The sequence below is a fragment of the Anguilla rostrata genome, chromosome 7, assembly GCF_018555375.3.
Source record: "Anguilla rostrata isolate EN2019 chromosome 7, ASM1855537v3, whole genome shotgun sequence".
NCBI lineage: Eukaryota > Metazoa > Chordata > Actinopteri > Anguilliformes > Anguillidae > Anguilla > Anguilla rostrata.
The window spans coordinates 2,810,054-2,834,744 of NC_057939.1; the positions used below are offsets into that span (position 1 = coordinate 2,810,054).

General features: G+C 47.6%; 1 protein-coding gene across 13 annotated transcripts in view; it reads right to left on the reverse strand.

The window, feature by feature from the left end:
* Window positions 1-1,142: 1,142 nt before the first annotated feature.
* LOC135258779 (glutamate receptor-interacting protein 1-like) overlaps window positions 1,143-24,691 on the reverse strand; it is a 215,311-nt gene continuing 191,762 nt past the window's right edge. For 10 of the 13 annotated variants that reach the window (XM_064342351.1, XM_064342356.1, XM_064342352.1 and 7 more), the window contains 14 exons: window positions 24,313-24,499; window positions 23,905-24,050; window positions 23,618-23,698; window positions 19,838-19,907; window positions 19,227-19,372; window positions 17,991-18,135; window positions 16,832-16,971; window positions 15,965-16,150; window positions 13,008-13,170; window positions 10,939-10,977; window positions 10,513-10,624; window positions 8,961-9,200; window positions 8,476-8,622; window positions 1,143-6,164 (listed from right to left, as the gene is read on the reverse strand). In XM_064342351.1, the coding sequence (XP_064198421.1) occupies window positions 5,922-6,164; window positions 8,476-8,622; window positions 8,961-9,200; window positions 10,513-10,624; window positions 10,939-10,977; window positions 13,008-13,170; window positions 15,965-16,150; window positions 16,832-16,971; window positions 17,991-18,135; window positions 19,227-19,372; window positions 19,838-19,907; window positions 23,618-23,698; window positions 23,905-24,050; window positions 24,313-24,499 (2,045 nt within the window). In that variant the 3' untranslated portion in view covers window positions 1,143-5,921. The remainder of the gene's footprint in view (window positions 6,165-8,475; window positions 8,623-8,960; window positions 9,201-10,512; window positions 10,625-10,938; window positions 10,978-13,007; window positions 13,171-15,964; window positions 16,151-16,831; window positions 16,972-17,990; window positions 18,136-19,226; window positions 19,373-19,837; window positions 19,908-23,617; window positions 23,699-23,904; window positions 24,051-24,312; window positions 24,500-24,691) is intronic. The other 3 variants (XM_064342360.1, XM_064342350.1, XM_064342349.1) reach the window with 1 other exon arrangement.

Genomic DNA, 24,691 nt, shown 5'->3' on the forward strand with positions numbered 1-24,691 from the left:
CCAAGAGGCCTCACAGCTGCGTATGCAAGCCCGTCCCTTACACAAAAAACCACATGTTCAAAAACCACATGTCCAAAAACCACATGTGAACACCCAACATGTCAAAAGCACACATGTGAACTATAAAAGCAATCCCACTTATGAAATGGGAGTGGGAAAAGGTAACCTGTGGTATTTCATGTCACATGTTTTGTTCTCACGTGTAAATAGCCAATCATTCCATGTGACATTTTGACAAACAAGTTTTATTCTGTGAAAGCAGTTGACTGCGTTCTTTTCATTAAGCTCCTTCAAAAATAGCTGATTTTAGATTAACTCATACGCACACAAGGCTTGATGGTTAACCTAGCTTGACTTGATCTACTGAAGCACCTGACAAGAGTGGTGAACGTGTAGGTTTCACCAAACATCGCCACATCGGCTGAGTATGTGGCCAAAAAGCCTCTGATGTCCTCCAACGCCTTACCCATCAGCCTTTGCAATGTTTCCGGAGCATCCTGAAGGCCCAAAGATAATCACAGTTAAGTCATTGAAGCCGAAGGGCGTTTGAAAGGCTGCGAGCTCATTGGCCTTCTCACTCCTTGGCATCCTTCACTGGGGTCCAGGGTGGAGATGAATTTGGCTCCCAGTCAGCTAACCTGTCAATCAGTAATTACATAATATTTACCTAAATGTTGTGTTTTATCTGCAATCTAATTTTGCATTTGTAAATTAGTAGGCCACATATTTCACTGCACACTGAGGGACAGTATAATCAGGGTACACACTTCAACAACATGAAATCATTTCTCGGTATATTACACTACCACCCATCACATGACATTACATACAATTTGCGATATTACTCACATTATCCTGGAACACGTGGATCTCTGCTAATATTGCCTTCTTCTGAGCCTACGTTCTGCAACACCGCTCAAAGTTGCACGTTGTCAGGAAGGGGAAGAGCATTGCATCTACTCAAAGGAAGAAAGTAATTCTATTTACTGTATTGCTGACATGTCAAACAACTGCCACACGGTGGCGACACAGTTCCACAATCTGGCTCTTTGTTCAGCAAATGGTCATGGAATTGGACTTCTTTTTAAAGAAGCGTAGAACAAATGCCCACGTCAGAAAATAAGTCATTTGAGCATCATATCCCACTCTTAATACCTTTTATTGTGTATTTCTTATCCATACAAAGGTTTACAATGGTAGGAATTCCCAAAGTTTTACATCAACCATAAAGATCATGCTACCAAAGTATTAAATTTGTACAAAAATACTTTACAGTTTGTAGTACTTGTTCATTATAAATAAAAATACAGTTTTGAGGGACTTGAATGTGATATTGATTTTTACCTTTATTGTACAATTTATATGGTACTTAGTTTCATTGGCAGTGCTAAAATCCAGTGAAATGTCTCAGTAGAAATGCGTATCTTATAGATAACAAATTAAGGTGCATTTGGTTGTACAGATATGTAAGCCATGTCACCACCAGTAAATGGTTAATACTTCAATAAATTATTTGTTAAAAAAAGTAAATGCAAAAAGCAGCAGTTGTGTGTGTAAACTAATGGCAAGTAATCAATTCATGAGTAGTCCTGGGTAAATAAGATAAGACAAATTACCTTAAATGTAAACAGGTGGGAATAAACGCATCGCAGCTAAAGTGGACCACAACTAAAGTGTCTTCAAATGGTAAAAATGGAATAATCACATTCCTCTGCAAGGCCTCCTACTCACTAGCAGTTTTAGTTCAGAAAAGGTTTCGATCGTTGCTCCGAGGGGTTTTAAACTAAAATGTTTTTTTTTTTTGCAAACCCCTGATAGTGCGGACTTGTCAGGTTTAGAGGAGCTGAAATGGTTTTTCGAAACAGGTTTTAATGCTAGTGCGTACGAGGCCCAGATCTGAATTGAAGCAGTCCCCTTGAAAGTAGGTGTGGATGAGAGGGATCCAGTTGATCCGTTACGGGTTTTAATGAAAGGGATCCAGTTGATCCGTTACGGGTTTTAATGAAAGGGATCCAGTTGATCCGTTACAGGGTTTTAATGAAAGGGATCCAGTTGATCCTTTACGGGTTTTAATGAAAGGGATCCAGTTGATCCGTTACGGGTTTTACTGTCTGCAATGAGGGCAGATGAATGGGTGTTGACAACAAGGATAACATCACTCACTGAAAGCCACTATTTTACACAAATGTGCTGGAGTGTTTGTTTTAAATTAGTTTTATTTTTTGTTTCCTTTGTGTGTTTTACTGCTGTAAAAACCTGTACGAAGAGTGAAATTATCCCAGATTCACGTTTAATTTTTATGCTTCAAATAAATTTTTTTGACAGTTCAGAAATTTTCCCCAACCCTGAATGCCAGTGAAAACACACAAGTGCCATTTTACAAATGACCCATATTTGTATAACAGCCTTTTGGGGCTCAGAAACACAATGAAACGTACAGAAACATACCTTTTTTTTTTCTTTTTTTTTTTTAAACAACGCCAGTTTCACATAGATTAGCATAATTGTCCATACCGTATTTACTCAAAGCAGGGGAAAAGTAGAAAGAAGAAAAGCAGAAATGTTTAGATTTAGGTTTTCATGTTCTGGTTGACTAGTTCATGCTTGTGTTGTTTTTTTTTTTTAAAGAGTTTTTGTGACAAGAATCAGAGGTTTGTTTTTCATTTCTTGATTTTCAGTGGGAACGTTGATCGGGATCACCACAATTGTTCGGGAAAGAAGTACAATAAACATGTGCACAGACGTCCTATTAGAAAATCTTCTGAGACACAGGGGTGTTCTGGGTAATTAGTGTCCGTTACATGCCCTTTTCCAGTCACCCCCTCGTCCCCCTGATTTAAAAAAAAAAAAAAAAAGACAAACTTGATTTGTTTTTCCTCTCTAAAGAGAAGCAGGCAGCACTTTTAGTGCATCAGTTTCAAGTCAACTCAACCTCCATATTCAGCGAGGGTTCACGTGTGTTTTCCACACCCTCCCTCGTTTTCATTTGAGATGAAGCTACTCGACCCTCAACGTAATGGGCCTTCCCCGTGCCCTTCGCCCTGACCCCTCGTTGGTTTGGGTAAGGCTGCCCCCCTCTCCTCTTGGCACCTTGACACCTCGACCGCAAGGTCACAAGATGGACGCACAGCATCCTGCAGATCTGCTGAAAGGACCCTGAGATTTCTAGCCAAGCAGCAGACCTCCAGTGCAGTGCATGCTGGGATTCCGCTGCCCGTGAACGCTGCGTTCTTTCCTGCATGTGCCATTTTTGTGCATCGCAGGAAAAATCGAAGCCTGAAGGACTGATTTTGACTTTTCATTTGAAGTCTTCTAGACTAACACAGATGGCTCACTTTTCTTTTCTTTTCTTTTTTAATTCACCAAAGTACATCACACAAGCTCCCCAGATCATTGTCCACATTGCATAAATATTGTCATTATTGTCACACAAATCTCTGGTCTATTCCTAAAAACTGAGCTCTTTGCAAACTTGGGATAAGGTGCAAAAGTACCAGTGCCACCTGCCCTGTCAGGAGTAACCAGAGAAAATGTAATAATATTTAATAAATTTAACCTACATTAAGCAGGGCCCGAGCACATCTCCAGTGCTGGAAAAATGGAGTCCGTATGGAAAGTAATTTGTGTAACTGTGTATTCGCTTCACACAATTCAATACATTTCATGATGTAACTGAAATACAAATTCAATTGTCTTCACATATAGCCAGAAAAAAAAAATCCTTCCGTTTCCCACACCTTTCAAAAGGAAAATAGCCCAATGTAATGATCATACATTATTCTGCCACCCTGTGATAAACCCTCTTATGGGTAGATTTGTCAGATGTAACGCATTTAAAAATGGGTGGAATCAGACCACAACATCACAGGCAACAGACCAGAGCAGGACCCGGACTGGATGGGTTTTTAATGCAGGTCACCTCCCAGGCATACACATATACGCAGTATTACCTTACATTACGTGTTGGCTTGTGTTTCAGGTTGCTATTTACACACATCTGATGTCATGTGTTTCCAGTCATACTTATGAGGTTTGGGAGTTATGTGCATCCAAAAAAAAAGTCTGCTTTGAGAGATTGATCGAACCTGGCAGTAATTATTGCAAGGTTGTGTAATTTTATGAAGTCTGAAAGCTAGGTTTTTAAGCATTGCAGTGATGCTGAGGCATAGAGGCATCTCACGGTCAGATATGCCTCTATGAAATAGGACAAGCCACGCTTATTCATAATAAGCTTATCACAAGCTTTTTTTCCCTTTTGGCCAGTATGCTGAGTTCATGTACAGGTAAGCCTGACAGAAACCATTTGCTAAGCTCGACTGGAACGAGGACGGCATTAAAAATGAGTTCCAATCCCAGGGTTTGACGTGCTACCGCGAGCCGTTAGCTGTGTCCCCCGCGTCCTTCCACAAAGCTTCTGACCGCTAGCGCACTTCAAACGTCAGCGTCACTGGCTGAATGAGAATCTGTGAAGTACTGCAGGTATTCTCACGAGCGCAGTAATCCACAGGCCCTCTCGTGAGCGTCAGTTACGGATTTAAGTTTGACTCGCTGAGAAGGAGGGAACGCAGCTCAGAAACGTGTCATCCTGTGTTACGTCCTGCGACTTGCATCTGAAAGAAACGGCGACAGATTCTCCCTGTCAGAACACAAGCGTCCTCAACCCCAGCCCCTGCACAGAAAACAGACTCACAGACCCACCCCCCCTCCCTAATCAGCACTCACAACCTCTTTCAGCATCTTTTTTTTTTGCACATTAACCGCCCGACATGATTGAGATTTCCGGCTGCAGATCGCGAGGCGTTTTCTTTCTCCCTGCGACTGCCCTCTCCCCTCGCTGAATGTGCACTACTGGCCACGACGACTCACCCGAAATGGCCCGACCAATTTAAACGGAAGGGAACTTGAAAACCGGCTGCCTGTGTGGTCGTCCTCATTGCCAGTGCTGAACATGCCTTGTGATAATGTGCTTATCGTGTGCTGTACTTTTCTGTCATTAGTGGGCGACAGACGGGCAACTCCTTCGTAAAGTAATGCCAAAGGAAAAGTATAAATTGGACCTCATCCTTCCGGAAGCCTTGTTCTCGGTAAAATGCTGTCCTCCCAAGCCTTTGCATTCTGGGGAATGCCTTGGGAAAGACTAACGGACACAGACTCACTCGTGGGGAAAGTGCTGGGCCGTTTCCTCCCGGTGACTGCTTTCGTTTTTCCTAAATTACTAAAAGGGACAGGATCAGGAATCGTTTACGTTCACAGGGATCCCTCTCTGTGTGCTCTCCTGGGGTGAGCTGGCAGCAGTACTCTTACACACCAGCAGCTAGCTGCACCTGCTCGGTCCCTTACGGGCAAGGGAAGGACACATTTCTCCCAATTAAGATTTCTCAGGTCTTGTGACATCCGTACCATATTCCTGCACATCAGACAAACGCACACACACACACACACACACACACGGACACACACAAAGCATGATTAGTCCAACGTCATATGCAAATGGATAATTCTCACATTTGCATTATTGTCCAGCCGTATGAAATAACTAATGATGGCACTGTTTGTTCCTCCCTTGTAGATTCTCCCAGAGGTCTTCCTCAGCTCTTCATCTCCTGAATGGTGGCTGGGGGGGGGGGGGGGGGGGACGACACCATTACAGGAAAGTGGGCGGGAAATGGGTCTCATTGGGTCATCAAGGGGAGGGGGAGGGGGGGGATCTCCATCACCATGGCTTGTTCTCTGGTGTTTTGGGGGTAAATTTGGTGAGTGTGCTCCAGCCCCCAATTATACCCAGAGAAACTGTGCCAGAGGGTTTATATTAGCACCATGGGGAACAGTCCTGGGGTGGGGGTGTTTTGTTTTAGGGGGGGGGGGTGGGGGGGTGTTTGGGTGCCTGTCCCACGGCTCCAGCCTGCACACACCCCCCCCTGCTATAAGGTCTTGGTGGAGTCTCTGACCTCCAGTTCCACTAGCCTGGAGTTCATCTGGCCGTTGCCATGGTTTCCGGCCTCGGGCCAGTCCACCAGGGCCTCTGTGGGGAGCTGGGACAGTTCTACAGCGGGCGGGGGTGCCACGGGGTCCCGGCTGATCACCAGGTCCAGCTGGTTCCCCGACTCCGCGATCAGCGGGATCACCAAGCAGGAGTCGAAGTCCCGGGTCCGGATGTGGTTCACCTGAGAAGGAAACGTGGAACGATTACACTTTTCTATTTTTATTGTTTTTCCCCAAATTTACTCATAGCACTGCATGTAATATCGCTTTATGATAAATGTATTTCTTAAATAGGACTGAATTCTCCTTCATATTTTATTTTCGATCCTGTCAGACAACTTGGGAAATAAACTCAATTTTAAGCCGTAGATTTTACGTAATTTATACCTGTATTTTTCCCAATTTGGAAATATCTTAATTTAAGTGTACTAATAACTAGATAGTAGTTAATTAGACCAGTATCAGCTAAACTTGAGAGTAGAAGACAATGATTTTTTAACTCATTATTACATGTGGCAGTAGTTCATCCGGAGGTATGGGGGATGACCTGAGTTTACACTCATTCTAGTGAACTCCTGGGACTTTCACGCAGTTCTATTAGCACCTTTCTGCAATTCCCCAAGACTTTTTCACTTCCTTTCGCACCCTTGCGACTGCGCAGGGCCTGCCATCCATTTGGAAACTTGTCAAGTTGTCAAAGAAAATACAAACAAAGTTTTAACAGTGCAATAACATTTACGTAAAACTGTAAGCATTGTGTATTTTAACATCTTGAAACGCAACGCATAGTGTTAGCAACTGTACTTTAGCTAATTATGTCATTTGCACCTAGTTGTAAACTCTGGTACTTTTCAAAACAAGGACAGACTGCTTTTAGCTTTTGTCCTCAAAAGATGACTACAAGTCTGCCTGTAATGGAAAAGAAGAAAGTCGCACGCCCAGGTTCCTCCTTGCTGTTTATATTAAACCAACATTTTGAGACTCGCCTTCATTTGAAATATTAATCTCTTGGCTTAAAAACATGCCATTATAAAATGTCCTTTTTGCATTGCTTTAATTGTGTTCATTTTTATTTGCATTTCACTTGACAAATTTTATTGAGGTCAAATTACTTTAGTGAAGTCTTCAATTAAATTATGAACTGTAGTTCCGTCACCTGGTAATACGTCACTAGAAGTATACACCATAAAGCCTGCACAACGCTGTTACAATCATCACATAACACCTGCCGTTATCAGCGCTGACAGCCAATTACAGCTTATAACAAGTGTCATACCACCGCCATAACGCATACAGCAAATTACATCCAGCAGGTTTCAAAATATGTGTTATTAAGTGATTGCGGTATACATTATGTCAGTGTAACAGCATTTTTGCGAGCTGTAATATGCTGTCAATGCTGTTTATGCTCAATATAGCATTTGTTTTCCAGCTTTTGGTAAATAAATAAATGGTAAATTGGAGCATAAAGAGAGAGCAGCGTTCTCTTTATTTGTAATAATCTGATCGTCAGTCAGTCGGCTCCTCCTGAGGTCACTGGGTGTGTGCCCTCTCTTTCTGCATGGTACGCGTCACACCGTGCTTATGACTGTGTAATGCTGGTGTGTAGTTACGCCATAAAGACACATTTTACTCAATCTGTATTTAAAGCAGGCGATGGTCATGGAAAATGTATCCCTCTTAAAGTGGATCACGCAGTTTCTTAAAAAAACACAAAAATGTTTTTTACAAGAGTAATCATAAGTCACTCCTCAATGGTAGAGGGCAATGTGAAATGTTAAAATGTTTTTATGTAACTGGTCGCATTTGTGTCAGACACATGATCAAAGCTTCCACTGAGATTCTTCTGGACTTGCTAAACCTAGGGAATGTGACACGTGATGCACACACAATTGCCTCAACAAGTAATATTGTGCCAAATAAGTCGCTAAGCTAGTCGTTATTAAAAAGTTTTTAAAACATTGTTCAAGCATACACAGCGCTCAAAGCACAGAGACCATTTGAGAAGCGTGTTCACACAGGAAGGCTGTTCTGACGGCAGCTGACAGAACCAGACGGGGAACTCTGCGTTCAGCTGCTGAGGCTCGTGTGAAGTTCAACGCTCATGCTAAAGGAGACGGACATTACACCCAGCACTGCTACATTGAAAGAAATGGCACATTCTTGCGAGACGGTTTAAATTTATTGCCTCGTTGTTTAATGCACCAGGGCTGAGTCAGACGACGTCGCAAGTGCCAGTGAGCATAAATATCGCCCTGTCACTCTTATCTTGCGCCTGATTAAGTGGTAATTGACTGACTGACAGAGACGATTGCCGTAATTAATTGAATGATTGTTTGACTTGTGGCCTGAAGCAGGGACTCTGTCAGCCCCCTGGTGACGCAGGACTAAAACACACCCAAGATCTCCTCTCGACACAGAGGAAGCTGCCGCAGTGTTGGATTCTGGGTAATGCAGTCGACGCTGACCGGCGAGCACCCAGGCGGGCGGTACCTGTAGCAGTCTGTCGAAGGCCTTGAGCCCGCCCACCTCGGCCGGTCCGCAGGGGCGGATGTTGTTGATGTAGACCCCCTTGTCCAGGAGCCCGTCGGACACGCTGAACCCAAAGTCCTCCACGTCCGTCTCTTTGAACAGCGTCACCTGGGGAGGGGACAGCCAGCGAGGGGAACGCGGTTGGGCTCAGTACAACCCGAGACAGCCACGCAGAGCCCCTGTCTCTCTAAAGCACTGAGCGTGACGTCGAGCCTCAGCCTACAGACAGTAAGGCCTCGGGAAGAACGGGAACCAAGCAACTGTTGCCATGGAAACCCCTCCCTCAGGAAAACAGCCCAACTGACAAACTGAGCACAGAGCCCATCCCAGCAGGTTTTGGCAGATGGACGTCGCCCTCTAGTGGCCGTGCCGAAATCGCAGGGACCCGACCTGGGTCCGGTTCTCCCCCCGCATGCCCCCCGCCCCCCGCCCCCACCCTTGCGTACCTTGTGCAGCTCCGTGGGCACGGGCGACAGCAGGTCCTTCATCTCCTGCCTCATCTTCCTCATGGCGAAGGACTTGCGGCCCACGTCGCTGGGCAGGGTGTTGCTGCGGCTGGCGGGGGCGCTGGGGGGGCGACTGGTGCTGCGCTCCTGGAAGCTGGACTGCCGGCCCAGGTGGCTGCGGGGGCGGGGCGCGGGGGGGTCGTGGTTCAGACTCAGGCTGCTGCCCGACATGATGGTGGCCTAAACGAGGGGGGGGCAGGGGGGGGGGGACAAAATGCTTACGCAGGCAACCACACACGCAGCCACACAAACCCTCCCTCTCAGAGCAAAAATTACATTATTTATATTTATTATTTAGCTATTATTATATTCTTATTTTAATTATCTTAATTGAAATTCGCTAAATGTCTTATTTAATATTTTTCATATTTCTATATTTTAATGTATTTTTTTATGTGTATTTTCTATTTTATCTATTCAGGGCACAATGCTCTCATGCACATTAAAAGGAAAATAAAAAAAAACCCTCTTGGTTCAGTGACAGCTGGCCCATAATAATTCTCTCATAAGCATTTGTTATTTTAATGTTGTAATATTTTTTTGTGTGGTGACTAAAGTTTTTTTTACTGGGGGCAGTAACTGTGGTGTGTGGATTTTATTACCATTCTTCAGAGCGTCTCTGTCTTGCACTAGCATTATTTATTTGGATGAGGGTGCATTTTGTTCTTTAGTATTTTAATGTTTGCACACAGCCACCGATTTATGGGTGTCGCAGACTTAAAGATAATCACGCGTGCTTTACTGCTGGCCAGAATGCAGCTTCGGGAGGAAAACTGGCTTATTAAATCATACCGTGCATTAAAATAAACAGCGCTATTAAAATAATTTTAGATGAACCCTGACCCAGCTACAGAGGAGATGTAGCTCCAGTTGTATATCAGTGAAAAGTGTGCCTCTCCGTTTAATGCTTACAGTTTTTAATCAGTGATTCAAAAAAAAGAGAACCTATGTCTTTTATAATAAAGAGTTTGAGAAGACATAAATTAGCATGTTACTTCCTGGTTCACATGCAGCGTCATAAAATTGGGCGTTAAATCTGAGGAACACATGACCTTTTTATTTGCAGTATTCCAAACCTATATTCACATGAACCACTGAACAGTAACCAATATGCAACAAATGGTGTGCGTGCCCTGCGATAGACTGGCAACCTGCCTAGAGGGTTAATTCCTGTCTCTCGCCCAATGCATACTGGGATAGGCTCCAGTCCCCCCACAACCCTGACCAGGAATAGGTGGGTTAGATAATGGATTGATTGATAGATATTGATGGATGGATTGGATGGTTGGATGGATGGATGGCAGTGGATGGATGGATTGATGATGGTGAGGATTTGATGATGGATGGATGATGGCAGGGGTTTGATATTGGATGGATGGATGGCAGGGGTTTGATATTGGATGGATGGATGGCAGGGGTTTGATATTGGACGGATGGATGGTTGGATGGATGGATGGAGGGAGGGATGGATGACGGGTTTGATGCACGCTACCTCCAGCTCCCTCAGGATCCCGGATTGGCCGCAGGTCTCCAGGTCCTCCAGCGCTTGTGACCAGAAGTTCTCCTCCTGGTCTGGTTCAGTCCCATCATGCCCCACGGTGAACCTGCGGGGTGGGGAGTGGGGGGGGGGGGGGGTGATTGAGAGGAGCGAGTTTAACATCACGGAAAGGCCGACGAGGGGCACCATACACTGATCAGGGCGACGTGGGGGGGGGGGGGGGGGTCAATGGTCAGCGCAGGCATTGATTGGTGGTGGGGTGCTGACACGCACACAGAGACACCTGGAGGGTTTGGACACACTGAGATGGATGCGCCATGCTGGGCAGAAGGCATCCCGGTGGAGGACTGGCTCTGAGACACTGAGAGGGGCTGTCTGCCGTTAGCACGTTAGCACGTTAGCAACGCCTCTGAACCTCACCTGCTATCTGTGATAAAGCCGGTGGGTAGCGATGTGGTTCTGCAGATGCCAAGGAAAGAGAGTCTTTGATCAACAACATCAAAGAGGCCAACCCAGAATAACCTCACAGACAGAGACACTGACCTCACGGGACTCCACAGGCCCACAAACCCGGAACACAACAATTCAGCAATAGCTACAGGAATTACCCTGGGAAGAAATGTTTCAAAAGGGATTGAATAGTATGGTGAATACGCTTATTTTTACTTCTTTTTTAACTATCCTTGTTAAAAGATAGACTCAGTTGTGGATGTTCTCAGGCTGATCACTGTACCCAGCAGGAGAATATATCTCTTTTAGAGGGTATACAGCAACAATGTTGAATGAATACACAAATAAATGGTTAACAACAAATTAAATTTCATTTTCTAGCAGACAGGAAAAGCAGTTTTTGTCACAGTTAAAAAAAACAAAACATTCCTATTTTTTGCAGAAAACAACCATTTGAGTTTAAAAAAAAATAAATTAATGCACACCTATTAGACATGCATTGACATGGACCATACAAAAAAAGTGTGTGTGTGTGTGTGTGTGTGTGTGTGTGAGCGTGTGTGTATGTGTGAGTGTGTGTGAGCGTGCAAGTGTGTGTGTGTGAGTGTGTGAGTGTCTGTGTGTCTGTGTGTGTGAGCGTGTGTGTGTGTGTGTGAAGCATGCAAGTGTGTGTGAGTGTGTGTGCGTGTGTGTGAGTGTATGTGAGCATGTGAGCGTGTGCGTGTGTGTGTGTGTGTGAGTGTATGTGAGCATGTGAGCATGTGTGTGTGTGTGTGTGTGTGAGAGAGAGTGTGTGTGTGTGTGTGTGTGAACCCCGCGGAGCAGGAAGCAGTGTGTAATTACACCTCTGACTGATTAATTAGGGCCCTGTCGGCTGACTGATGCAGCCGGAGGAGAGGTGTCAGCCCCCCCTTACCCCCCCCGCCATTGCATCTTGGGCTCATTACCATTAGGCTCCGCCCCCCCTTACCCCCCCGCCTTCATCTGGGCTCATCCATTAGGCTCCGCCCCCCCTTACCCCCCCCGCCTTCATCTGGGCTCATCCATTAGGCTCCGCCCCCTACCGCTTACCCACCTCTCCCCCTCCTTTCATCTGGGCTCATCCATTAGGCTCCGCCCTCCCTTACCCCCCCGCCTTCATCTGGGTTCATCCATTAGGCTCCCCCCTCCTTACCCCCCTTACGGCTCATCCATTAGCCGCCTTACCCCCTCATCTGGGCTCATCATTAGGCTCCGCCCCCCTTACCCCCCCCCGCCTTCATCTGGGCTCATCCATTAGGCTCCGCCCCCCTTACCCCCCTCCCCCGCCTTTATCTGGGCTCATCCATTAGGCCCCGCCCCCCCATTACTCTGCCTTCATCTGGGCTCATCCATTAGGCCCCGCCTCCACCCGTCGGCCAGAGAGCTACAGTCTTCAGAAGACGGCATGTGCAGCATACACACAGAGTAATAAAGCTACAGTGGAAGTAAATGCTTGTTCTTTAGGGAACAAATTCATCCAATGTGACCCTGAAAGTAGAATATTGTTCCATTTGGGTGCTAATACATACTTTTTACAAGCAAAAGTAAGGTACAACTGAATAATTTACTGCTGACTAGGGGTACAATTTTATGTGCCTATAGGGTACCAGCCCAGTGACCGGTGTTTGTACCTCTATAGTAACTTTCATAACTTTTTTTCTGAGAGTGTAGTTGTTTCTCGCCTCTATGTGCACAGACTACAAATTAACCATTTATCTGTCTTTATACCCATCCTGGCTTCTAACCATCCATCCATCCATCCATCCATCTATCCATCCATCCATCCATCCACAAAAGCCAGGATACAGACTTTTAAAAGGGTAAAGAGGTGGAATAAATGTTTCTGTGGCTGTAAAGCTAGGGCACACCAACATTCCACATTTAACTTCTAAACTTGCCCACTGCAGGCAGAGGGCACGGTGCTGGGGGTCTGCTGGTGCTGCTGCAGGTCAGGAAGGACCGCGCGGGGGGAGGGGTCAGGTCCAGCTCTTTTGGGGGGGGGGGGTGCACCCACGTACCCGCTGGCGATGGGGCGGTCCCAGTCATCGTCGCTCAGGCCCAGGTCCTGCAGGACGTTGCTGCTCCTCTGGAGGGCGCTGACGGGCGAGGGGCTGCTCCGGGCCTTGGCGCTTCTCCACTCGTGGCTGTGGAAGCTGTACCCCGAGGCCTGGTACCCCGGGACTGACCCCACACAGAGAGAACCCACACACTTAAACCCACAGACTGACCCCACACAGAGAGAACCCACACACTTAAACCCACAGAGAGAACCCACACACTTAAACCCACAGACATAAACCCACAGACAGAACCCACAGGCTTTACCCACAGAGAGAACCCACAAGTGTAAACACACAGAGAAGAGCCCCAGAGCATCTGCTCCACCAATCACTGGGCTGTGCTGTGGTGAACATCCCCAACCAAACACTTAACAAAGAAAACATGTTTTTCCCCACTTAGTGAGGACAGCAACTCCCATAAACGGACGGCAACAATGTATCTCGAATGCTCCTGCCTTATTGTTACATCAAAGTGAGCACATCTGAAGATACAACGTTGCAGTCCATTCGTGGGATCTGAAGTCCTCACTAAGTAGGGAAAACATGTTAATTGGATTTTTGGCATATCACGAAAACAGCACAGAAATGGAAACTGCAAGTAGACTTGGGCAAATCAGCATTACACAAAGTCAGGCTTCTCCAATTACAGAATTACAAGAAACTGATTACAGTGCACTTTTTAAGTTGGCTCAACTCAGGCTCTGTGGATTACAGATTCTAAGCTCTGGTGACGGGACTGTTATTCTGGCAGAGCCCCAGATTTCTACAGCGCAACACCGCCATTTCATCAAGGCCAGGAGCACGGGCCAGAACTCAGAGAGGCGCGGCAGGTTAGCCTAAGGCTTTCAAAGCAGGAGCATTCAAGCATTACTGGGAACACGAGACAGAGGGGAGAAATGGCCCAAAAAACAGTGCGGGGTCTGTTTACTGCAGACCTTACGCGTTAGCACAGAACAAAATAACGCACCGTAGGAGAGGCAGTACACCCTGTCGCCCACTAGGTGGTGTTCTGATCTTCTGTTCAGACTGGAAACACTCTGACAGCACAACCACCATATAGGCAAAAGGCTAATTTTAGGATATGCATTAGGGCACTTGAAACGTTACAAAACAATTTTGGTATTTTAAATCCTGTTGCTGTACCCTAGACATTTTGAGCCCGAAATTGTTTCAGGAAAATGATCAGTTAGCTATGGCAAAAGGATAGCAGCGATCGCTACCATTAGCGTAGCTTCCCCTGCAACCTCTTCCCCACATTGAACTGCCCATTCATGGAATTGAACTGACACTCATCATCAGAAACCCGTTTGGTTTCCTTCTTCCAACTCGATCTTAAAGAGGAACATCCACGGCCACCGTGAGCCGTGATTTTTTTTAACTACAATTGTTGTGCTTCAAAGCGCTCAGCCAATCACATTTGCTAAAAATAGCTGCGGGGGCGAGTATAAATGATTTATGCTGATATGCGTCGTCTCTCTCTCATCCGCTCGCTCGGCACACCTGTGAGAAGCGCTGACACGCGATGCCCCGGCTCCAGGACGGCTGCCCGGCCCTGTTCGTTACGGCCCCCGGCTTACTATGCCAGATATCATTCCACCGCGAACATGGCGGCAGCGTAAAGAACGGGTCTGACGCCAGTGGGGACCGCCAACGACTAGACGACGCGGCGCCATTTACCACGGGTGTGATGTGTGTGTGTGTGTGTGGGGGGGGGGGGGGAAGTCACTGTCATCCACATCACAATTCATAACCCAAAAACAAAACAAAACCAAACAAAAAAAAAAGGGCAGTGGTGTTGGAATTGTTGCCCGATGGCGGGAAGCTTCCTTTTGTTCGCCATGAGCACCGCGGCTTGCCACGACCGCCATCGCGGGGGGGAGGCGGGTTAGCATTCCGCGCGCGCCGCGGGGCTAGGGCCAGGGCCGCCGAACAGCAGGGGCCGCGGTCGCTCTCTAATCGCCCCCGGCAACGCAGCGGAACCGCTAAACGAGGCCAGGCGATTGGCTGAGTCAGCCCGCTGGGGAGTCAGGCGGAACCTGCGTCTCCGCGGGTTACGGGTGGGCGGGGTTTCATTTGCGGCCGCGATGGAGTGCGGGTGGACGATATTGTGACACTGCCATGATGGGGTGGAGGGGGGCGGGGGGGGGGGGGGGGCATGTAGTGGGGATAATGAGAAGAGAAGGGAGCAAAGGAGAGAGGGAAGGAGGGAGTGAGGCAGTGGGAGAATGTTCTGGAAAGGCCCCATTGGTCTAGTACAGGGGTCTGCAGCCCTGGTCCTGGAGAGCCACAGACTCTGCTGGTTTTCATTGTTACTCTGCACTTAATTACGCAATTAGAGAAGCTGATTACACAGTTACCTCACTTCACCTGGGTACTTGAGTCTGAATTTCTGAATTGAGTGCTGATTCTGAGGTGGAAACAAAAACCAGCAGAGCTCACGGCTCTCCAGGACCAGGGTAGCAGACCCCTGGTCTAGTGCGTGCGATATACACTGTAATACAGCTAAAAGAGGGTGTGGCTGCTGCAAGGGTTTTTGGGATGGGAGGGTAACGGACGTGATTAACGCTCGTTAGTTAACGCACAGGTTGCAGTTCGCTCAGAGACTCAGAGACTCAGAGACTCAGAGAGTCAGAGAGTCAGAGACTCAGAGAGTCAGAGAGTCAGAGACTCAGACACTCAGAGACTCAGAGAGTCAGAGACTCAGAGAGTCAGAGAGTCAAAGACTCAGAGACTCAGAGAGTCAGAGACTCAGAGACTCAGAGAGTCAGAGAGTCAGAGACTCAGAGACTCAGAGACTCAGAGACTCAGAGACTCAGAGAGTCAGAGACTCAGAGAGTCAGAGACTCAGAGACTCAGAGTCAGAGAGTCAGAGACTCAGAGACTCAGAGAGTCAGAGAGTCAGAGCGCAGCCTCACCCGGGTTACTGGCGGCAGCGTTGGCGGAGGAGCAGTCCCAGGACTCCACGGTGCTGTCCTCGCTGGCGATGCCGGCGGCGTAGAGGTCCGGCAGCTTCCCCGGCTTCGGCAGCGTCTGACCCTCGTCCTCCATGTCGTTCAGCTCGGACATGTGACCCGAACCAGAGGACGGCTTGGGGCTCGCGACTGCAGGGAAGAGAGGAGGGCGGTCGGGCGTGTGCTCATTAATGTGCACAAAAATGGGTGTCCTCACTTACCCACAGACTACCTTAAATAATCCCAGGTTCCATTTGAATATAAGATGAATGGGCTTGCCACATAATACATAGTCCTTATTGTACAATTACCTGATAGTACAACCTCCCTGATAAATATACTTTAATTTACACTGTCCCTGATAAATATTCCTGATTGTATGAGGTCCCTGATAAATATTCCTGATTGTATGAGGTCCCTGGTAAATATTCCTGATTGTATGAGGTCCCTGGTAAATATTCCTGATTGTATGAGGTCCCTGGTAAATATTCCTGATTGTATGAGGTCCCTGGTAAATAAGTAAGTTCTAAACTAACTTTCTCCGCTTATTCGTCCAGCTGAGAGAGAGGAAGCCCCAGAGGGCTCGACGCACACGCCCGCTCGAGCGTGTCAGCGGCACGGAGCGGAGATACAGAGCGGAGATACAGAGTGGCGGTACAGAGCGGAGATACAGAGCGGCGGTACAGAGTGGAGATACAGAGTGGAGATACAGAGTGGCGGTACAGAGCGGCGGTACAGAGCGGAGATACAGAGCGGAGGTACAGAGCGGAGGAACAGAGCGGCGGTACAGAGCGGAGGTACAGAGTGGCGGTATGGAGCGGTGGGACTCACGCTCGCCCTGCTTCTTGATCTTGAGCGTGACGGACTCTCCCGCCATCTGCAGCAGGTGGATGGCCTCGCTGAGCGGCTTGCCCTTCAGGCTGCTGCTGTTGATGGCCAGGATCCGGTCCCCAACGTGGATGGCGCCGGTCCTGCTCGCCGCGGTCAGAAAGAAAATTGGGGTCAATTACCGGGGCGTGAAACGCAACCTTTTGCACGCAAAACCCTCAGAGCGCGTGCGGCAAGAGCGGGAATAACACACAGAGGTGGAGATATGCACCCGCGATATGAAAACATAATTTTGTTATTTCTGTCGCTGACTGTCTGACTTCAAAGCGGCTGAATACCAAAAGGTTTAAAACAGTGAAGTCGATGCGCAGGATCAGTACTCAAAGCTGGATTCCGGATTGAGGCCGTTCTGCAGATTGTTGTGGGGATTTGTATTTCAGAGCCCGCCTGTCATATTTAAACACTGATAAATCTGTTTTCAGTGGTCCTGAGAGGCACATTCACATAGCAAACGAGAAGCAGGAACAGAACACCAGCCCTGAACTAGTCCCTGCTCTGTTTCTTACTTAGCCATTCTGAACAGGACGGCTGCTGCACACAACTCTAAGCACCCATCACACCGGCACTGTATTAGCGCACAGCTTCCATATTACACACAGCCCATCTGCTACTCCATGTAAATATTGTTCAGAGATATTCTCACGTCAAAATATTAGTGCCAGTCGGCCAGAACTGTCGCCTTTAGAGTCACGCAAGCACGAGGAATATGTCATCTGAGCCGTAAATTATCAAACCAGTTCAGCGTGAAGCGTTCACAAGCGTCAGGGTCCTGATTACTCTCAAGCACGCTGGAGTTACTGTCCATCTGCTAACCTCCGGTACATTTTTCAACCCCAAAGCTGCGCTACAGCCATCTTCCCAACCGAGGGACAGAGTTCTGTCACCGGTTCTATTTTTTCCCCTTAATTTTTCTTGCTTCATTTGTTTCCAGATATGATTTGCCATTGTAATAAAAACATTGTGGGAAGGTTATTTTTTGCGTGGTACTGATCAGTCGTAATGTCGTGCTCATTCGTAATGTTTGATTCGACCCTGTAATCAGACTCCCTGATGAAGGCTGTAATGTGGGCCTCCAGGCCTCCAGGGGGCCTCAGTGAGTCACCTCTCTGCCAGGCCGCCCTTGGTCAGGCTGGAGATGATGATGGGGTCGAAGGGCTCCTCCGTGCCGGAGATGGTGATGCCCAGCGGGCCGCCATAGCGCTTCAGCTCCACCGTGTAGATGATGGCGCCCGAGACTTCCTGTTCGTCTGCACAGAAACACAGGACACGCGTTACAGCGCTAACAACGCTAGCAACGCTAACAGTGAGAGACAGAGACTTCCTGTTTGTCTGCACACACACTGAGTTCATGGGTGGAAGAAACACACGGCAGGACTTTTACTCTCTGACCCCTGGATTTTCCATGTCTGCCTGCAAGTCATCCTAGATACAGGAGTCAGCTCAGCATATAAACAAATATAAATTAGGTTACATTTGAGCCGTTACAAATGTTGACATTAAAATACTTATTTTATATGAGTCACACTTCTTCAAATTAATTAGATATCCTTGAGCACTGCAAATAACTATACCCAATGGTGGGTAAAATCATTACCAGTACATAACACAATAACGGTAGAACACAATATATAACATGGTCTTTATTAATAAAGTTTACTTTTAAATTATGGCTACGGGGCTAAAAAAAAAAAAGGGCAAACAAAAAATGAATTCACAAGGACGTCGGACAAAGACGGACTAGCTCAGATGCATTCTGGTCCCCTAAGAGCAGACGTTGCTGTGTAAATCTGAGCAAATCACCTAATTAAGCTAATCACATAATTAAACAAATTAAGAAATCGATCGTATTGGCTAAACTCGTGCCCTCCAGCTCGCAGAAGGGAATGACAGGCTGACGTGCGTTTGGACTGATGCACTACCGGGCGTGCCAGACCCAAAAAATGCTGATTCTGGACGAGCATCCATTTTCTTAATATAACGGTTGCATTTAGGATTATGAATGCATATGGCTTATGCAGCATTAGCTGCTGGAGACAGAAATGCCAGGAATCAGGGTGGAAGTTTAGGACCAGAGAATAGACGTCATGGTTTCATTTTTCATCCTTTTGCAATGTTCATTTTTGACCTTGTTATAGGGCGGGGATTGGTGGTCGGGGGGGGGGATGGGGGGGCACAACACTTTCTTGTATCATCAGCAGTAAGGTCTGTGTGTCTTTTGGAAGCTGTCGTACTCTAGGCATGTCCCTTCACAAAGCGTATGATAATGGGGTGGCTTCGTAAAGGAGGGCTTCTGTTAATGAAGGGCTTTGTAAATTGGGGCTTCAGAGATCAGGCCTACCGGAGTTGTCCTCGTCCTTGCGGATCTTGAGCTTGACCAGGTCCTCGCACTGGTTGAGGATCTGCACGGCCTCCTCCATGGAGCAGTTGTCCAGGCGGATGTTGTCGATGGCCAGGAGCTTGTCCCCCAGCTCCAGGGTACCGGTCCTGTCACAGACCACCACAGAGAGACAGGCAGGGCTTTAGGGCACAGGCAGGGCGTTAGGGCATGAACATACACACACGTGCACACATACACATAAACACACACAGACATACATACTCACAGGCTCACACACACACACACACATTTTACAGACATACAATATAAAATGAATGTCTCAACATTAGAACAGAAATTTAGGGCAATGTTGGTAAGCATCTATTGCCATTACACTAATACTATGACTATATTGTCCTCTTCTGAGCTGCTCTGAATTATAGCCATCATTCTAAGCACATTTTCCCCCCCGTTAATGAATAATAAAAAAAAATTTAAAAACCAAAAGAAAAAGAAAGCTTTAATGAAGCGCATTCATATTGTTGTTGTTCTTGTCACGCCCGCGCCTCTGATCTCATCACTGTTCATGCGCTGCAGTGCGCTGGATCCCGCACGGCGGTGTGAAACCATACCTGTGTGCCACGCTGCCCTTCTTTATGTCTGAGATAATGAGCGCGTCCCCCGGCTTCCTGTTGGACGGGGCTGGGAGGAAGAGGGAGGAGGAGGAAGAGAGAGAGAGAGAGAGAGAGAAAGGAGAGGGAAATGTGACAAATGTGAGGCTCAAAATGGCCGCCTGCCTGCTGAGGGGAGAGTGTGGCTGCCTCGCGCTCTGTGGAGTTTGGCGCTCACACTGCTCACTGTGGACAGCCGAACAGCCTCTGGGGCGACTCTGTGTGCGCTGCTAACATCAATCACCACACCACGGACAGCACAGCACTTCGCCCCATTGAGACGTTCGGTATCGGCTTTTACGAAGCTTCGTTTTTTTTTTTTGTTTTGTTTTTTTCTTTCCTTCTTTTGCTCGAAAATTTGGACGGTCGAGTTGTTTTACGAGCCCGTTTTTAGTGCAGCGATATTTCCTGTGTCAGTTAGGGGGAGAGCGGACAGGTACACACATGCTCTCTCTCTCTCTCTCTCTCTCCCCTCTCTCTCTCTCTCTCTCTTTCTCACTCTCTCTCTCTCTCTCTCTCTCTCCCTCTCTCTCTCTCTCTCTCCTCTCTCTCTCTCTCTCTCTCTCTCTCTCTCTCTCTCTCTCTCTCTCTCTCTCTCTCTCTCTCTCTCTCTCTCTCTCTCTCTCCTCTCCTCTCTCTCTCTCTCTCCAGTCTCCAGGGCCCCTTGTGTTCGCTGAGGTCCACCTGGCCGAGCTGCGGGGTTATTGCACTCTGGGGGAGTAAATTTCACACACGGGCGGAGAGGGGGAGGAGGTCACTGGGGGGGAGGGGGTGGAGGAGGTCTCTGGGGGGGGGGAGGAGGTCTCTGGGGGGGAGGGTGGAGGAGGTCTCTGGGGGGAGGGGGTGGAGGAGGTTGCTGGGGCGTGACGACACACGGGCGACCCTAAAAGCTGAAATCCACCGAGGCACGGGACAGTCGCTTCCCGACGGGGGGGGTCGGCAGGAGAAAGCACAGCCCTCATTTGGACTGGAGACTGTGGGGGGGGGCTTCATGCTCTGGAACTGTGTCTTAGCAGGACATGCCACCCAGAAGTCCCGTGGATAAGGGAGAGGCATCTATTAAACAAATAAATGTTTTTAATGTTCAAATCAAACTATTTACCTAACGAACTGGAAAAAATAAATAAATCAAGAAATATCATGTTCAAACCATCAAAAGAATTCAAATGATCGTCTTTTTTCTTGGTTATAACAGCGAAAGCGGTCCAAACGGCAGCGAACGTTTCTGTGGGATCAGAGCGAGGGCCTGCACTATGACTGACGGGTGCTGTGTGCTGAAGCAGGAAGTGGGTACGTGCAGCTTCAGCAGACTGAAACGAGATCTGAGAGCTGCCAAGGACACCACCTGGGGCTGCTGTCAATCACTGTGCCGTCAATCAATGTTCTGTCAATCACTGCAACATTCATTCAACCAATCAGACTCTCAGAGGCCCGGGTGCGTAAGCTTGAGAACGCATCAGTCAGGAGAGCCACTGACTTTTAATCTGGATATGCACAGTCTGATGTTATCACATTGGGATTGGTTAAGCACAGTATGATGTTATCACATTGGGATTGGTTAAGCACAGTATGATGTTATCACATTGGGATTGGTTAAGCACAGTATGATGTTATCACATTGGGATTGGTTAAGCACAGTCTGATGTCACCGCCTTGGGATTGGTTAAGCACAGTATGATGCCACCGCCTTGGGATTGGTTAAGCACAGTCTGATGTTACCACATTGGGATTGGTTGAGCACAGCATGATGTCACCGCCTTGGGATTGGTTGAGCACAGACCGATGCCTCCACTTTAGGATTGGTTAATTGCAGACTTGCGTCATCACCCTGGGATACTTTAGAGGAGATGTAGTGAACTGTGACTAGTCATTGGTTTATTGTGGCAGCCAACACTACAGGCTGTTGGAGGACGAGGCAATAGCAGCAGAAGAAAGCTTTGTCGTCCCAGATAGCGTGTGTTCTGTTCTCTGCTCAGACCTGCTTCAGTGCAGGCCCACTGAATCAACAAATTATCAAATTCAGCCAATTCCCTCATCAGGCCAACACCGGTTTTTTGCGACACAGAAACGAGAACAAAGGGCCCCATTTTGTAAAACAAGAGCGCTTAATCTCCTCTATTGTCTGTGAAATCACTGGTGCCAAACACCTTGCTAGACTATGAGCTATGCTGCAGTCAGTATATATATATATATATATCACTGAGACATCTGTCATCTACTATGACTTCATTAGAGAGCTTTGTAGGCTGCTGGGTGGGTCATTTGCATAAGCGACTACTTTAACGCATGGGCGGACCCCAAGGGCCAGGTTTGAATCTGACTGTGCCAATGGCGGCTCTGTCTGGTAGCCCTGCAAGGGTGAAGGGTGGTAATTGGTGGCAGTGTTGCGTCGACTCAACTGACAAAATGAGACAATTGTAAAAGATGCTACAATAAGAACAAGAGACTTTGCAGTTATGGATCAACACACAAACAGGCAAGACCAAGACCATTATTCATGTTTAAACATGCACTTTCATAAGATACAGAAAACAGTGTTCAAATGCTGCATTTTGTGTTGGAGAGGAAGATGAAGAGCTGAAATTTTTACTTAAAATCCTCCAAGGTCAGGGGTACTTTTAAAAACTTGTAAGTTAAAATGGCAGCACCACACAAGCCTGTTTGCACATTAAATATTTTTGCCACTTCGGGAGGGGGGGGGGGGTTTCATTGTGTATATTTATGTTGCAAAAAGAGCATCTGCCAGGCTCACTGTGAGCCTGAACATTCTGGCTTTCTGGAGGAGTAACCAGACATTCACACATGCTGAAAAAGGAATCCAGGGGATAGACGTTGGACGCGAGTAGGCTCCAAACATCTGCCTGAGGGAATAGATCATTGCGATCGGCGACATTACGCCAGATCTTGGCCCCTTCCAGAGTAAACAGTGCAAGATTGCTTCCAAGGACAATGACTTTGCCGTGAAAGACTGAATTTGCATGACAGAAGAGCTGGAGTTGCCTCATGTATCTACTCACTACTCTAAGGCATTCTAACATGAATAAACAGTAACGGAAATTGAGTGGGAGGCACATGCTCAAATCACAATGGTTTTCACTCGTATGAAATCTACGATATGTTGGCTTACATCTACAAAGCAACTGCAACAGGAACTGTAAATCCCTGCAATGATGTTAACACCAAATGCAAACATTGAGTTAGATCACAGACAATTTCAAAGCACTTATTTCCCTTTACAAATTAATTCTAAGCACTTAATTTAGCTGATTGGACAGCCTCTGTGCCGGTCTGGCCCCCAGAGAGAGGAACAATATTGTCCCCTGCACTATCTTTCAGTTAGATACTCCAGGGTGGGGGCACGGGCCCAGAATGAAGTCACCTTTAGAAATCCTTTCTTACACAGCCTAGGACACAGGAGTTTTGTCAGTCTAGTCAGGGCATTAACCCTTTGAAGAGTAGGTCTTTATGGAATGTTTGTTTTTCCCCAAAATTCTAAGTCAGTGTTCTAGAACTTCCTTGCTTTCAGTCACCAGTAGTGATTGTGACATCAGCATTAGAACGTTCAGTTGAGAACAATCTCATCGCATGTTTGTGACCTCACACCTAAAAGGGTGACTGGTTCTGCAATGCTCCCTGTACGCCATGACAGGCATGCGCCTTCGGAACCCCAATGGTATAGTCGGGGCCCAGAATGTCCCATAATGGCTGAAAGGAAACCGATAAACCGATAAGCACACTCACAGCTGATGGTGATGCCCAGCTCAACTCCTGGCTTCTTCGGCAGCTTAACGTGGAAGGTTCCGCTGCTGGGGATGACGGACTCTGGAGGGCAGAAAGAGATGGAAGAGGGGGAATGGGGTAGTAAAAAAGAGAGGTACAGGGTTGGGCAGCCCTGACATAAACTATCCGCCGACAGGCACCTGGAGAAACAGGTGATTCTAGTCCACAAAATCAACGGCTCTAATTATGTCCTGAAAACCGTAGCAGGAAGGATTAGCAAACACAGCTTTCGAGGGGCGGGGCTGTACCTGCCACGTCAAACTCAATCTCCATGGTGACCTTGCTGGTGATGCTGGAGTCACGCAGCAGCTGATTGGTCTCCTCCAGAGTGCTGTCTTCGGTGGGGATGCCGTTGATGGACAGGATGCGGTCTCCGATCTGAAGGATCCCACACCTGGAAACATTACCTGGTCATTAAAACTGTCCAATCAGCTCAGGGGCACGTCGGTTACACAGGATCTGGGCTGTTTCCTCAAAGGCTTCTTCGCTTATCATCTTCTTCAAAGGCATCCTAACCATGGCGAGCTTGTCCAGGTCTCCTAGTCTACTCCAAAATGACCTCTTAAACTCCTCATCTGGACTCCAGAAGTACCTCTTCAGTACTCCAGAGTAACATCTCCCTGCAGGTACCCCCCCCACCCCCGCTGCTCCCTCACCTCTCCGCGGGACTGTCCGGGTCCATGTAGGCGATCAGCGGGGGGTTGCTCAGCGTCTCCGTGGCGAACACCCCCCCCTGCAGCTGGATGCCGAAGCCCATGATGGAGTCGCTGACCAGGGTGACCTGGGTGGTCTCGGTGTGGACCACCTGCCCGGACAGGCCCAGGGTGCTGGACGCCAGGGACACTGCAGGGTGAGAGAGAGCCAATGGGGGGGGCATTCAGTCTACTGCTGCTTCCCAGTAACAGAAACGGTTACAGAAACAGGCTACATTTTGCATTAATGTCCACCATTTAAAAAAAAAAAAAAAGTCTCAGCTGCATGATTTTGAGGGTAAACAGCATCTTCTAAATAACCCTGTTGAGTAGCAATGTGGCC